Source organism: Mirounga angustirostris, unplaced genomic scaffold (assembly GCF_029215605.1).
Source record: "Mirounga angustirostris isolate CCGP_5_RB_7025 unplaced genomic scaffold, mMirAng1.0.hap1 SCAF_7, whole genome shotgun sequence".
NCBI lineage: Eukaryota > Metazoa > Chordata > Mammalia > Carnivora > Phocidae > Mirounga > Mirounga angustirostris.
This window is the reverse complement of record NW_026991715.1, coordinates 6,019,251-6,035,310: the sequence shown is the minus strand read 5'-3', so window position 1 is coordinate 6,035,310 and position 16,060 is coordinate 6,019,251. Positions and strand designations below refer to the sequence as shown.

The 16,060-nt window shown below is 41.9% G+C and overlaps 1 protein-coding gene across 1 annotated transcript; it reads right to left on the bottom strand.

The window, feature by feature from the left end:
• Positions 1-238: 238 nt before the first annotated feature.
• Positions 239-1,210, bottom strand: LOC123852038 (olfactory receptor 11L1). Its single transcript, XM_045886211.1, has one exon. The coding sequence runs from the start codon at positions 1,208-1,210 to the stop codon at positions 239-241; it is 972 nt and encodes a 323-aa protein (XP_045742167.1).
• Between the last annotated feature and the right edge of the window lie 14,850 nt (positions 1,211-16,060).

The following is a 16,060-nucleotide window of genomic DNA, read 5'->3' as shown; positions in this document are numbered from 1 at the left end:
TAGATTCTCATCAGAAGATGAAAGAAAGTGTCAAAGGATAAGATTGCCCCCAAAATGATTTGATAGAGGCTATTTGTCTTCTGAACAGTTGTTGGCAAGGGGCTATGATGAAACTCTTTCATTATGGCTTGTGGAATTCAACATGGTGCCAAGGATGACATTCTGGTTTGAAGGCTCCAAACTTGCCACTCCCATAATCCCCAAATTAATCCACTGTGTGTTCTTGTGCTATTTTTTCTTACCTAACAAAGAAACTCCCCTTCACTCTTACTCCATAGATACCACACTTTTTTCTCATGACTTTTCTAACAGCCTCTTTGAATTCTTGGTTCCTCAAGATGTAGATAACAGGGTTCAGGAGTGGGGTGACCACAGTGTAGAAGACAGAAATGATCTTGTTGATTTCAGGTGACAGGTGGTCATTGGGGTGAACATACATGGAGATCATGGTCCCATAGTAGATAGTGACAACAGCCAAATGGGAGCCACATGTGGAAAAGGTCTTCATCCGGCCAGAGGCTGAAGGAATTCTCAATATGGTAGATATAATGAACACATAGGACACAAGTGTAAGAAAAAAGCAAATGCACAGCACTGCAATTGACAGGATAAAGATGACCATCCTGGTGATATACACACTGGAACATGAGAGCTGCATGAGGGGAGGAAGGTCACAGAAGAAATGATTGATCTGGTTAGGACCACAGAAATCCAACTTGGAGATCATTAGGGAGGGCAGAAATCCTGTGCCAACACCTGTCAACCAGGAGATTGCCACCAACTTGGTGCAGATCTCAGGACTCATCAGGAAAGAGTAGTGGAGTGGGCTGCAGATGGCCAGATATCGGTCATAGGCCATCATGGCCAGAAGAAAGCACTCAGTAGCCCCAAAGAATATGAAGAAGTAAAGCTGTGCCATACAGGCAGGGAAAGAGATGGCTTGGCCGTGGGAGAACAGGTTGGCTAGGAGAAGGGGCACAATGGTGGATGTATACCAGATCTCGAGAAAGGAGAGGTGTTTGAGAAATACATACATGGGTGAGTGCAGACGCTGGTCCTGGCTCACCACTGCAATAATGACAACATTTCCTGTGACTGTGAGAAAGTAGATGAGCAGGAAGATGGCAAAGAGCAGTGTCTGCCATTCAAGAAGGTTCTGGAATCCTAGCAACTGAAACTCAGTGACACTGGACACATTTGGGGGCTTCATTGCCTGTGGAAGGGAAAATATTTTGCAAAATCACTATATAAAAGCCATGCAAATATTTGTAGCTATTGATGTTTAGCAGTTCAGAAACTATTTTTTTTAAATAATTTAGATCTTTGTATACAACACTTTATAGGGACAAGCATTTTATAGCAACAATTTCATCTTGTTTTTATAAGAAAACATTTCGATATCACAAGCTGAGTGTGGTTGTTAGGTCTTGGAAAGAACCTCAGCAAATTACATTTCTTGTGTTCTCTGAAATTTAGAAGTCTCAGATCCAAAGATACAAACAAAAACAGAAACAACAGAGCAAAACAAAACAAAACAAAAAACTAAGAAAACAAAACAAACAAAAAATCTCTGATGGAAAGCAACTCGGAAACTAAGCATAACAACAACAATGTTTTTTAAAGCAGGCACATATGGATGCAGTAACTCTCTTTTCTCACCTACAGGTTTTGTCTGATATAGAAGTCAGGCGTAGCTTATCTCCTGTGACGTCTTGGGAAAGTTTATTCATTCTCCTGTCAAACAATATTTACGGATACCTTGCTCTGTGTATGTGTATGTGCGTGTGTGTGTGTGTGAAGCATTGTGCTGAGCTAACCTTTTCCTCCACCAGTGTCCTTTCTTGCCCAGTTGGATACCATGCTCTGCCACCGAGCATGTATCCTGTGTACATTAAATATGTCACCTTCCCTTCGCTTCCTTTCATTCATTGTCAAAGCTAGTCCTGGGTAAAGGCAACATCCACCTGCCATACATGAGCTTCCATGCAATAAAGGAGATGAGAGACGACACATAATGTTGTTGTTTTAAAATTTATAACCATTAATTCCAGTATGTCTTTAATGCTGTGGAACAATGACTGCTCCTTTTTTTATCTATTTACTCTTCCATTCTCCTGAGTGATTAGTTCATACATTATACATTTTTTTCCTTTTAAAACTTCCAGCACTTCCTTGTCTATGTATACTTTCAGTGGAAGTCCTATTGTTCTGAAGAAAAATCTGAAATCCTCTAATGGGAATATCCAGACACTCAGGCTACTAAATCCCCACCTCCCACCTTCAGTTCCTCTGCATCTGCTCCCTACATGTTACTCCAAATTAAAGGTCTGTTCCTGGGTTAAGGCAAGTTCCTCCACACATTCTTTAGTTCCTACACCCTCCTACATAGTGAAACTTTTTGCAGGTATTACAATTTCTTACTCACCTGAATTAATGATGGTCTCTATCTGCCAGATCATTTCCTCAGCATGTAAACAGGCTGGTATTCTCTCCCTTTAAATAGAACAAATGGGGTGTTTGGGTGGCTCGGTTGACTGGACATCTGCCTTCAGCTCAGGTCGTGGTCCTGGGGTCCTGGGATGGAGCCCCACATCAGGCTCCTTGCTTCAGCAGGAGTCTGCTTCTCCCTCTCCCTGGGCTCCTCCCCCCACCACCTCTGCTCATGCTCTCTCTCTCTCACTCATTCTCTCAAATAAGTAAATAAAATCTTAAAAAAAAAAGAGACAGAACAAAAAGGATAAAGTCTTGATGTCATTCTGTTCTCTAAAACCTACTGCCTGCATCTGTCCACTCACTTGTACTCCTTCCCTTCTTGAGGGTGTTGTCCCTGTCAACTGCCTGCATCCCCCTTGAATCCACTGTAATCAGGAGTTTTCCCTCACCACTCCACCAAAATAGTAATGCCACATTTCAGTGGCTCTTCAAGCATCCCTAGTGGTCTTAATCTCTTGTCAGCTTGGCTGAATTGATTCCACTGTGTTCCTGGGTCTCCTCTTGTCACTTAACATGCCCAGCTATGTGTCCTCTGAATTCAGCTACAGACCTGCCTTTCACATTGTATCCATTTATTTGTTTAGCATCTCTCCACATCCTCCAACCTGTTAATGTAGGACCTCAGGGTTGAACACCTCTCAATGTACCCTCATTCCCCTTGAGGTTTGATGCAGGCTCTTGACTGTAAATGCTATTACCTGGCCCTCAACACCAAAATGTGTGTATCAAGCTTGACTATAAGCCTCATGTAAACAATTTCCCTATTTGAAAGCACATTGACATGTCTAATTAGTATCTGGAACTTAACACTAATTAACCTGCATCTCTTTTTCACCCAAGAGTCTCCCCTTAGTCTGTCGGCCACATCTCATCAATGGTTACTCCATCTTCCCACTGGCTCAGGCCAGGAAACTTGACTTTTGTTTTTCTCACACCTAGTATCTGATTTCTCGCCAAAATCACCTGGCTCCACCTGGAAATATATGCAGAAAAAGTGCCACTTCCTCTCACCTGGATTGTTCAATAGTCTCCTTGCATCTGCCCTTGTTCAGTAAGTACTCAATAAAGCGCCCCGAATGAAACTTTTAAAACAGAGGGAAGGAAAAAGGGAGGGAGGGAGGGAGGGAGGGAGGGAGGGAGGGAGGGAGGGAGAGGGGGAGGAAGGAAGGAAGGAAGGAAGGAAGGAAGGAAGGAAGGAAAAGAGAGAAGAGAAAAAGGGAAAGACGGACAGAGGACAGCATGTGTCACTCCTCTTCTCAAAGCCCACAGTGGCACCCAGCTTACTGGGTATACTGGGAGCACATGGTACTGTGAATCATTCCTGATACGTGAGTAAATCAATGTGGCCAATCAGCTCATGCACACATCAGGAATCAACTGCTCTGTTAATACATTGTTGTTTTAGTTCACTATTTTTGCTGTGTTCTATTTCTTCCTCCCATACTTGAGTGAAATCATTGGGAATTTTATCTTCATTTGACCATGAGGAATTCATGTGGAATGAAAATAATATCTTAATAAAATCTATGCCCTTGTTACCAGGGATACAATCCTGGATGTCTCTTATACATATTGAACTGTGTGGTATGTGATTTCTTAAAGCTTAAGAAGCAAAAGAAAAGCCACAGCCTTCCCAGTGTAGCAGGCCCTACTTCTCTCCTCCCATCTCCTCTGCGATCTCTTCCTCCACTTTTCTCCCATCCCATTCACTCCCAACACTCCAGCTCCCTTCATATTGTGGACACAATGCGGGTCTTGACTCCTTTTCTGTTCAACGCATTCAGTTCCCTGGGATATTATCTCTGTATTTCTGAGCGGCTCCTACCCTAGTCTGCTCAGATAGCACCTTCTCCATGACATCTTCTCTGGGTACTCTACCGCCATTCCGGGAGCTCAGGGCTTCAATTCAATGCTCAATGCTAGCAGTACCTTAATTATATTGAGCTAAAAAATAAAACAAAAACCAAATAAATGAAAATGAAAACATCTGCCTCCCAAAAATGCTGAGTCTACTTTTGAACTAGCACCAGCAGCGCAACCTCAGAAATTCTATGAAATCGTATGAAAATAAACATTAAAATATTATTTTTTATTTTTTTTAAAAGATTTTATTTATTTGAGAGAGAGAGAATGAGAGACAGAGAGCATGAGAGAAAGGAGGGTCAGAGGGAGAAGCAGACTCCTGGCTGAGCAGGGAGCCCGATGTGGGACTCGATCCCGGGACTCCAGGATCATGACCTGAGCCGAAGGCAGTCGCTCAACCAACTGAGCCACCCAGGCGCCCAACATTAAAAATATTATTGTTGGAATCTTGCTTAGAGTCAACTAAACGGCCTTTGACTCTTAAAAACGCTTTCTTGGTTACTTTTCAGTTACTACAGATTTATATGCTAAACGATTTAGGCAAAACCATTAGCTTAGTTTTCACATAGAGCATCAGCAAAGGCTAAAATCGCCCTGATAATGAGGAAGAATTTATTGAAGTCTGTGTAATTTCAGAATTCAATGTCAACAAAGCAAACAGTACAACAAAATTTATGTCACTTGACACTAAAACACACACCACGTTGATTTCCTTCCGAAAACCTTTGTGCCTGTCTACATGAGCCTCTCCTACCTGTCTTTTTTCCCAGCACGGAGAGCCCTAAAATGTCCCTGCTCCAGGATCTGCTTTGCCCTCCTTGAACCCACAAGTGGGCTGTGCTTTCCTCATGCAAGTGGAAATTTGCCATCTCCTCTGCTGGGGTTTGACCCTGGAAGAAGCTGTCTTCTCCTTTTAATGGCTGGTTTCTTGGGGACCTGGCCCTTCTGAGAATCCTGGTCCCCAGATTTTTTTTTTTCCTGTAATTTGTCAATCGAGCTAGTAAACAATGGAACCAATCTCCTGAGATTCAGCTCTACCCACTGAAGCTTAGATGTCTATAACACATTCAGGATAAATGAATTTTCACATTCTTTTGGAGAGGTATTTTTTTGAAATTAGGATTGGTCTCAAAAATGTTGGGATAAAAATTGAATCAAAAAGACAGTTTTTCTAAAATATAGCAAGCAGGCAATTAGTGAATCACCTATCCTGAGAACTGGATATAGGACAGCTGCTTTTTCTTGAATGGCATTTTGCCATCATATTTTAATTGAAAGTATAACTAAATGAAAAAACAAAAACAATTTATGACTGAAAATTAATTAATTTATGCAATGAGAGCAATCTGTACCCAAGCTCATTCTAAATGTGAATCTGTCAATTTATCTATGAAAATGCAATATCTGAGTTTGTCTGAGAGGCTGTTTAGTTTGAGTTTTGGAAGATGAGTTGGAAAAGAAAAGGTTCTCAAATCATCTGTAATATAGCAGTATTAAAAACAAAACAAGGGGCGCCTGGGTGGCTCAGTCGTTAAGCACCTGCCTTCGGCTCAGGTCATGATCCCGGGGTCCTGGGATCGAGCCCCGCATCAGGCTCCCTGCTCTGTGGGGAGCCTGCTTCTCCCTCTCCCACTCCCCTTGCTTGTGTTCCCTCTCTCACTGTGTCTCTCTCTGTCAAATAAATAAATAAAATCTTAAAAAACAAACAAACAAAACAAGAACACACAGAAAAAAATAAAACAAAAAATTCAAGTGTATGAAGAAAGGTCATTATAATCGGATGCATTGATGTTTGTGTTAACTAATATTTTTTGGAAATAATATGATTCATGTGTATACTTTTTAGAAAACTTGAAAATAGAAAGAAGTAGACAAAAGTATCAGTACATTTATCTTGGTGTGATATACATAAATGGGTATTTATTTTTAACTAAACAGCATAATTGTTAATTAATATGCAATAAATTCTAATAAAATAATTTTTGTGTAAACTGTGATGAAATAAAATATATAGCAAATGGCCACAACTGTATACAGCTCCTTAGGGTATGTTCTATGCTGCAGCATCAGAGGCCATCATGCTTATAGGTAATAAAGGCTGTTGGGAAGAATATTCAGATTACTTGCGGGTGGGATCCATAGTACTGTCTGCCGGAGTTAGGCACTTGATGTCTTACCTTCCAAAGTTTTTGGTGAGTTCTACATATGGGGTGATGCAATTAGGTTACTACTGTATCCGGGCTATTTTTATAGCTAATTCTATAGCCTGGATCATTTTGGCATTTTTTTGCTATTACTTTTACAACTACTTCCATCATAGGTCTTTTTTTATGCTATTAGATTTGGGGGAACAAAATTAAACGCCATTGATAGACTCCATGGTAGTCTTGTGTGAGGGGGACTTTTCATATCTAATCTCAAGTCTAGGTTTGTAATTCCTGCATGTTTGCAGGAAAAAAAAAATGAAAGGCAGGATGGATAGGGTCTTCACAGCAGATTGGGCACTCTGACAGTTTCCTCTGGCACTTCCATCTGTATACATCAGCTGCAGCTCCATTCAAGTTGATGGGACGGTGTCCATGCCTACAAAGATCATCACTGCTTACATGTGAGGGACAGCCAGCCGGCAGGCACCTGGGACGTGAGCAGTACATATATACATACATACCCACAACCAGAAAGTGTCTTCACAAATCAGGCTTCACAGATCAACCTGGCTTCCCGGTGAGAGCAAACCATGGGAGGTGGGCGGCCCATGAAACTTCCCTCTAATATTCAAGCATGTGGTGACAAGGGTGGGTGTCTCTTCTCTGGCAAGAGAAGATATTAGAAGCACAGGTAAATAAACATCACCTTTAAAACTAAGCTGGATAATGAAGATTAAAAACCTGTCATGAAATATGTAAATTGCAAGCTATGGTGCACATTTGTAGGTTTGGAAGGCTTTAAATGACATAAACACTTAGAAACCTACAAATGTGTACTATATAGTGCCTCTCCTTCACTGGGTCATCTTTTCCTCACTACTCCCGGCCATCAGTTATCTTGGGTATTCTTTCCAATAGCTTTATATTTCCCATGAGCATCCTGGCTTCTGATAGTGCAATAGGCAATCTATTGTAAGGAACGTTCATAATGGCCATTTGCTCTGTATTTTATTTCACAGTGCAGCAATTCTAATTGATTTCTTATTTCAAACATTATAAACTTATTCTTACTAAAGTTTATTACATATTAATTAAGAATTATGTTACTGCATTAAAAATAAATATCCATGTAGATGCATCACGTCAAAACAAATTTATAATTTTAAATATTCTAATTTTCATTTCAGGAATCATATTTTAAAATTCCTCTTTTATATTTCTCAGTAAAGTTGATATTTTAAGGTTTTCTTCATTGTTGTATGATGAATTTGTCAGTGCACAGAGAAATTTGAAATTGGGTAATTATCACTATGATATGAAGGATTATATAAAAATTATAGATATTTAATAGTAAGCTTAAACCTAACCAAATGTTGCTGAAAGTCATTTCAAATTAAGAGAATTGAGAGTATTTCATTGTAATAACAACCTAATTTCAGTGTAACATGCAAAATAATGATACTCATTATAATAATACAGCCAACATTTTTTGAGCATTTATTTAATTGGAGTCATGGTGCTTTACATATAGTTCTTCATCTTGTGTTTACAATAGCTATACATGTTGGGCATCGATCTACAAGTAAGAAAGCTAAGGCCTAGAAAGTAAGTGATTCTTTCAAGGTCACTGAGCTCAAGGTCACTATGGAACCATTAGCTCCCCCCAGAATGTCTGGATATAGAGGCCATGTTGGCACAGAATTTTTTCCTAATTCTCTAGGTAAGAGTGGTGGAGTCTTGTCCTACCAAATACACTTGTTCACAAAATAATGGGGGAAGTAACTGCATGCCAATGAATAGAAGTCTCACACAGTCAGCATGGGGACAGACAGCTTCATCTGCAGCCTTCCTCGAGCACACTGCCGTCACTTTTGAGGGCCGTGCTTGAGAAGCTCCTAGCCAATGTGGTATGTGCTCAGTGGAGGATGTTGTGATGCTTTAGAATTATGCCAAGAAAAAAGTAATGAGGGGTACCTGGGTGGTTCAGTCAGTTAGGCATGACCTTGGGTTCAGGTCATGATCTCCAGGGCCTGGGATCAAGCCCTGCATTGGGCTTCCTGCTCAGCAGGGAGGCTGCTTCTCTCTCTCTCTCTCTCAAATAAATGAATAAAATCTTTTAAGAAAAAGAGAAAAAAAGTAAAGAAAAAGAAGTGGAGGTATTTCAGCTGATTTGAAGAAGATAGATATGGATGATTTTATAGATTGAATAGTTTTATGAAAGAAATTAAAATTGCTCTATTTCATCTTTAAAGGAGAGATGCCATTAACAGATGGTGCCTTTAGGGAAATATATTTTGGTCCAATAAAAAGAAAGACATTCTAAAACTCAGGCTTGATATTGTTCAAACCCAGGGAATATCATCACTCACTTAGGCATTATACAAGTTGTTGTATAATTGTTGAATAGATAAGATAGACACCCAAGTGTTTTGAGAAATGTAATTCTGTGATCTCATAGACCAAAGTTACTTTGAATTAAATTAGGGGCACAGTTTGCTGACAACATCTAAATTTAACTTTGTCAGTGTCACATTGCCTTTGTAGAACTGTAGAAATGAGGGGGGGGTGGTTTCCAGAACGCATTCATCACAGACCTTTATTTCCAAAGTAGATTCATCACCTCCCTCAACTCCCATTCTGATCCCTTAACATTGCTTACCTGTGTTAGGGACTTAATGTGTGGTGGGTGGAGACAGAATTCTAAGTTCATGAATTTAAATTATATGCAGAGTTATTTTCAAATTCTACTTAAGTTTTTTATAAAGTAAAATGAGGATTATCCAAACATTATATCTCATTGCTTGCTGCATTCTCTACAGTTATATGATGTGGTGGGGCCATTATGGGTATAAGGAACGCTTCGGGCTACCTCCGCCAAACAGTGATTGGTGATACTGTATTTTTTAGAAATCCTTAATGTCCAAGGACAAACTTGGGCAATGCATTATTTTTTTTTATAGAACTACCTTCTAGAATCAAGTAACTGAAAAACTGATGAAGTAATTGAAACAACCAGCTGAAGATAATACCCAATGTAGAAATCAATAATTATTCTTTTCAAGACAGCCATGTTTTGAAATTAGCAGGTAATTTGCTATTATTTTGATAAACCCCCTGGCATATAATTATGAAGAAAACCTTCACTTTTGAACATCTCCATGTTGGACACACAGTGGAAATAAAGAAATTCAGAACAATTAGCCCCTGCACACAGCTGAACAGACGATGTCCCCAGCAATTTGCATTTTCCTTCCTTTCTCTCGGGTGCATTGTATGACTGGATGGTGAAGGGTTTGGACAAGCATTTGTTGAGTATGTATGAGATGCCAGGCCCTCCATGCACAAAAACCCATATAAGCCTTATAAAAGAACCTGTTTCACCCACAGACACAGTCAGAGAGGCTTACATAACTCACCAGGGTCACCTGAGGGTATTTGAAGGACATAATATCACTCACCAGGGTCAGAGCACCAGTGTTTGAAAGGAGGTCTATTTTAGCTTCAAATCCACCGTCTTTCAGTGCCATGCTCTGCTTTTAGGGCAATTCTGGGAATTGTACATACTATTTCAGTGGAATCAAGCTCAAAGAACACCAAAGGAAATGAGTAAATGTTAGTTATACTAATGATAGAAGGTTTGTTATCCTGCTGGTAATTCAGGAGCTAGCACAAGAGACAAATGAGGGGGAGACGACTCATACCCGCATGAAAGAAAATTCCTACATGGAAGTGGTGGGGTGGGGTCTGAACAGGATAGGTAGTTGGGAAAATCCTCCTCAGGGGACTAGGAAGAGTCTTCAGATGTCGCACCCGCGGCTGATACCACAACACTGATCCAGGAAAACCTGCTCTCCAGAGATACTGCACCTTAAAACTGTTTTCGGTCTTTTAAATTTTACTCTTAAAGGCCCAGCTCTGATATTACAGGTATTCCCCCCTTTCTGAAAGCTTGAATTACTCCATTTCACTTTTATGAGACTTACCTTAGCATCTGCTTTTACAAGCCAAAAGAAATCTGAAGAGGATTTTTGCTTTTACAAAAGAGGTGGAGAGCAAAACTAGCATTCAGTGTTTGTTTTTGCAGAGAGCAGTTACAGAGGGGGTACGCGCCCAGAGCAGCAAGGGTGGCCCCACAAAGCTCACTCCCCAGGACCTACACTGAGCATCAGGCCACCATAGCTTTGCACTTGGTGAGCATCCGTGCTTTATCTTGATTTGTTTTGTGCATTTGTCAGCAAGATGCATCCCTAGGTATCAGAAAAACCTAAGAGAGGTTGTTTTGGGGTCTGGAAATGCTCAAGAATGTTCTGTGTAAGTTAATGACGTTTGCTTCTTTTTTTTTAATGTATCCACTTAATTTTTTTTTTTTTATTATGCTCAGTTAGACAGCATATAGTACGTCATGAGTTTTTGTTGTAGGGCTCAGTGATTCATTGGTATGCATTTTGGTTCACAAAAGGTTTCATATGAATGCTCCACTTTTGGGAAGAACGTATAACTTCTTTATTTATACTTTGAGGATGTATTCATTTATTTAAAAAATAAAGTTAAACTTTGCAACAATCTTTTTTTTTTTTTTTTGGTAATTGAGTGCTTGTGTCCAGTCTTGGGAAACCCTTTTCAAATATCACCATGAATTCTTCCTGATTTCTCTCCCATCCTGCCACTAATTAAAACAATGTATATGCCCTTTTTCTTTAAATCTTTTTTTTTAAAGAGTTTATTTATCCATTTGACAGAGAGAGAGAGAGAGAGCACAAGCAGGGGGAAAAGGAGAAGCAGACTCCCCAGCGAGCTGGGAGCCCAACATGGGGCTCAATCCCAGGACCTGGAGATCATGACCTGAGCCGCAGGCAGACGCTTAATCATCTGAGCCACCCAGGTGGCCCTCTTTCTTTAAATCTTACAGAAAGCAGGAAAAATCCTCCTCTTTGACTCATGCTTTTCCTTCTTATGCTATAGTGTGTTTGCAGAAGACTCTTGAAAGCACAGACATTCTGGGCGCCTGGGTGGCTCAGTTGGTTAAGCGACTGCCTTCAGCTCAGGTCATGATCCCAGGGTCCCGGGATCGACCGAGTCCCGCATCGGGCTCCCTGCTCAGCAGGGAGTCTGCTTCTCCCTCTGACCCTCCTCCCTCTCATGCTCTCTGTCTCTCATTCTCTCTGTCTCAAATAAATAAATAAAATCTTTAAAAAAAAAAAAAGAAACCACAGACATTCTTAGCATGGGGCCTATCATGATGTACTAAGCATCAAAGCCTATTTTGTGTCAAACCGATTTACAACAATAGCACTGTATGAAACACTAGATTCCATACGAGGCCATTAACTGCAAATGTGTGAAAGTCTATATATATATGGAAATGCCTCTGCTTTTTCCTAAGTATTTTACATAGACTGGAGATAGAAAAAGGAGTCAAGGTATTGCACTCATTGGAGTCTTTCACAGGCCTGGCTTGGAGGGATGGCCCGAGAGGCCTAGAAGGTCTGTTTTTACATTTAGTGGATATACAATAATGGGATCTGTATAAATACAGTTGTGTTCAGGCTGCTTCTACAAGCTGGGAGAAGTTCACATGTCCCATTTTACCCCATACCCCCAGCCACACTGGAGCATCCCTGAGGATAGGCAAAGCCTCTAATTCACAGTGACCCTTCAAAACCCAAACCACTGGGAAAGACAACCACAGGGTATCGCATTCTGTGACAATCACTGAAAATCTGTCATCAGGGCCCATTTCCCACAAATAAAAATCTAAACATCTTTGTAGAACATGCAAAACTGGTCATCAGCCGGTCTTTTCCTGGTCACAGCTGGACCAGGAACCATGTCAAACTACGGGACCTTCTGAGACGCCCAGTGTTCTCTCACACCTGCACTGAGTTTTGCACTTGTGTTTGTTCGGACCAGATTCCCCTAGAACTACAGAGGCTGGCTGGCCGTTCCAGATTTCCCTGGAAACTATATTCCAAGAGTAGCTCCCTTGTGAATCTTTTCTCCACATGCCTCATTCTGGTTGGCCCATTTGTCCACCCTCGTGGGTGCATCTGGGAAATTCTGCCACTACCTTGTTATTCTGTCCACATGCCAGTTCTATCCTAAGGCTGGATATAAGCTCTGGGGTCTTCTTAATTAGCTCTGCATTTGATCCCAATTCCTGGTGCCTAGCTCTTACTCTGTGCGGTCTGAGTGAAGGACTTTGGAATAAAAATATGAACAGGGTACATTTTTTGTCCTTAAGTCCCTCAAATTACTCAAAAGGAGATTCTAATGTAAATCACTTTTTAAATGTAGCATTACTACATAAATCTACCTTTGCTAGCACGCACAGACAGGGAATGGAGCTCGCGTGTGCGGGAAACAGGCCAAGGGGTGGCATTTCTCCCACTGCACCATCCAGTATCTCCAACACCCCTTGTCCTCCCTTAGAGTCATGAGGACCTTCTCTGGTTTAACTCTTCTTCCCGGATTCCCTCCATGGAAACAGAGGTGCACGGGATGCAGGTGCCCCTTACCTAACTAGGGAAAGTTGAGGCTGTGTTCACAGAGGATGTTTGAAAACCTTAGCTCAATAAATCACCAATGCAGTCTCTGGGGGAAAGGGAACAATAGTAAGGCAGAGTGTAACTGCTGAATGAAAAGCAACCAAGATCCTTTTAAAAACCACAAACAGGAAGGAAAGTGCTGTGTCAGCGGCTGTTGCTTTTTAAGTTTGAACTTTTTTTTTTTTTTTTTTTTTCCCTGTGGAGTAGAAGGAGCTTGGGTGGAGGAGACTCTGAATCCCCAGAGTGGAGGCGAATGGTGAGGCCCGGGAGAGCTGAGGGTCTTGGTGAGAAGGACAAGGGACTTGGCTAGGGAAGAAAATATGGATGCCCTGGAGACAGGGAAGGTGAGCAGAGAGGAATATTCAAAGGATGGAGGAGCCCATGTTGTCAGAGAAAACAGGACACAAATGGAGAGGGGGACTAGAGAAGGAGTATTAGTGAAAGTCGGGGTGGATTTGGAACTATGCAAACCTGAAAACGTCAGAGGTAAGAATCTAGGAGGCAGTGCACCAAAATAGGGTTGCAGCGACACAAAGAGGTGTTCTATTCACCTTAGAAGAAAGATCATGAGAAAATACAAATTTCAGTTAGAACAACCGTACTAAACAAAAAAGTGCCACTTTTTTGGTCACTTCCCATTGTATCTGTAAATACAGGGAAATCAAATTATAATCCTGCACAGATAGGCTGCAAGGGAAGCAAACATTTTTCTAAGAACAACGATGCCACAGACCTCATTCCCCAGCTAACAAGCCTGGAGACAAAACAGAGCTTAAACTCAGCTACCCTGGAATCAGCTGGGGGAGAAATGTCCTCTGATGTCAGCTCACTCACTCAGCCTCACCCTGCTGAAGACCCCTGCGACCCCCAGACGGGAAGCCACAAGCTCCTCTTAGCCTCTGGGAATTAGGAAATCTGCATTCAAGTGAGCTGTAATATCAATTCATCCATACATTTGAGCACATATGTGGCTTTACTGTGTCTCCCAATACAATAGAGATGTTTCTAACATCACTGAGAGTCTCAGGGGTATCAATAAAAAGCAAAATAATATGTGTAACATGTAGAAAAATACGGATCTCACTTTTGACATAATATTGTCATCTTTGAAATTCCTTCATCCATTAGCTTCTAAGATAAACTGTGCTGATCTGCTCATTCACTGGTTATTTATTCAACTAGCACTTACTGGGTGTCCAAATATGCCAGTCACTCCTCAAGGTATTGGGGATATAGCATTGAACAAAACAGAGAAAAATCTCCCTGTCCTCATGTCGCTGAAGTTCCGTCTCATCTTCTTCCATCTATCTTGCTCTTTTTCTTTACTTAAATATACTTACTCCTACCAGACCCTGCATCCGGTGTGGGGTATCTGTGAGTCCATCTCATCCCCTGAACAGCACTGTAGGAGTGGAACTAGCAACGTCCTCCTATCTTAGAGGACGCCTGGCACAGAGAGGTGGACATGGCCTCCTCTAAACCCCCTTAGCTAGAAAGTGGCACAGTCTTCAGCCTGGGCCAGCGTTTGCTTTTCTGCTGAGGAGCCCTGCACCCTTTTACATTCTTTTCTAACTTCACATCTTTGCTGCTTTGCTCATACCTGCATCTGTTTTCTCTCAAAAAAAATCTAGTTTATTTATCCACCTAGCCTCTGGCAGATGACCTCAAGCCTTTCAGACCCTGCGCACCACCAAAGCTTCAGGCCAAGCCCTCATCCTTAGAATAAGGACCCACGGGGTGCCTGGGTGGCTCGGTAGGAGAAGCTTCGGACTCTCAGTTTCCACTCAGGTCATGATCTCAGGGTCATGAGATCGAAACCCCCTCCTCCTTGTTGGGCTCCTCGCTCAGCGGGGCTTCTGCTGGAGATTTCCTCTCCCTCTACCCCTCCCCTCACTCACTCTCTCTCTCTCTCTCTCAAATACATAAATAAATCTTTAAAAAAATGAATAAGGACCACAAACCTCACAGGAGCTCCAAAGACCTGAGTCATCAGTCCCCGCCTCTGACTGGGGCCTTATCTGCTGCTGCTCATCCTCATCTGGCCCCACACAGAGCCCGCCTGGAGGGCTCTGGTCACGGGGTGAGTCCTGCTCCCTCCCACCACAGTCCATGTTTGTATGCCCTGTGACCTCTGGCTCCTGTGTTGCTGGCTCCCCTTCCTGCTTCCTCCTCGCACGGCCCTTCAGTTGTTAGCTCAGGGACTCCCCGGGACCTTCACCCTAACCCTGCAGGCTAGTTCAGAGTCCTCTGTTATAGTCTTGTAGCATTGCTGAGCATCCTTTCCCCACGATTACTTTGTAATTGCCTGCATTCTCCTGATGCATCCTAAGGCTCCTCGAGAGCTGGGACATAATATGTCTTTTGCTTACCCTTGCATCTGGGACTCTGGCTCCCAAGGGACGTGTTCTGCGGACGGACTGGATGGTTTGGAATAGGCATACGCACCATCACTTCAAATTCAACAAAACGGAAATTACATTTTGCTCAGTGACAGACACTCCCTGCATTTGCCACCTTTCAGGTGACCTAATGACCTCACCATACTTACCCTGAATAGGGATCACATCTTCTCTTCAAATTATCTTGCTCCTTACGTGTCTTTCTCAGTCTCCCCCACTTCAGAGGTGCGCAGCGCTGATGGGCCACGCTTGAATTACTCCTTCTCAGGAAAGCAGCAACTTACAGCCTTGTCATCTCCAAAATGTGCTTTGCAACAGTAATAACAGGCATGCAGTCCTTACAGACCCTCTTTGAACTATGCCAAATACTTATATTCCAAATAGTTGCTGGGCTATGCTAACCTGTCATTATTCTACACATATCTATCCAGGAGTCTCCACATCAGCTCATCTACTCAGTTCTTTATCATGAGCTAATTAATGGGGGGTAGAAAATTAAAGTTTGGAAAATATTTTAAGAAATTATTATGCCATATAAGAGTGCCTGGGTGGCTCAGTTGGTTAAGCGTCTGCCTTTTGCTCAGGTCATGCATGATCCCAAGGTCCTAGGATC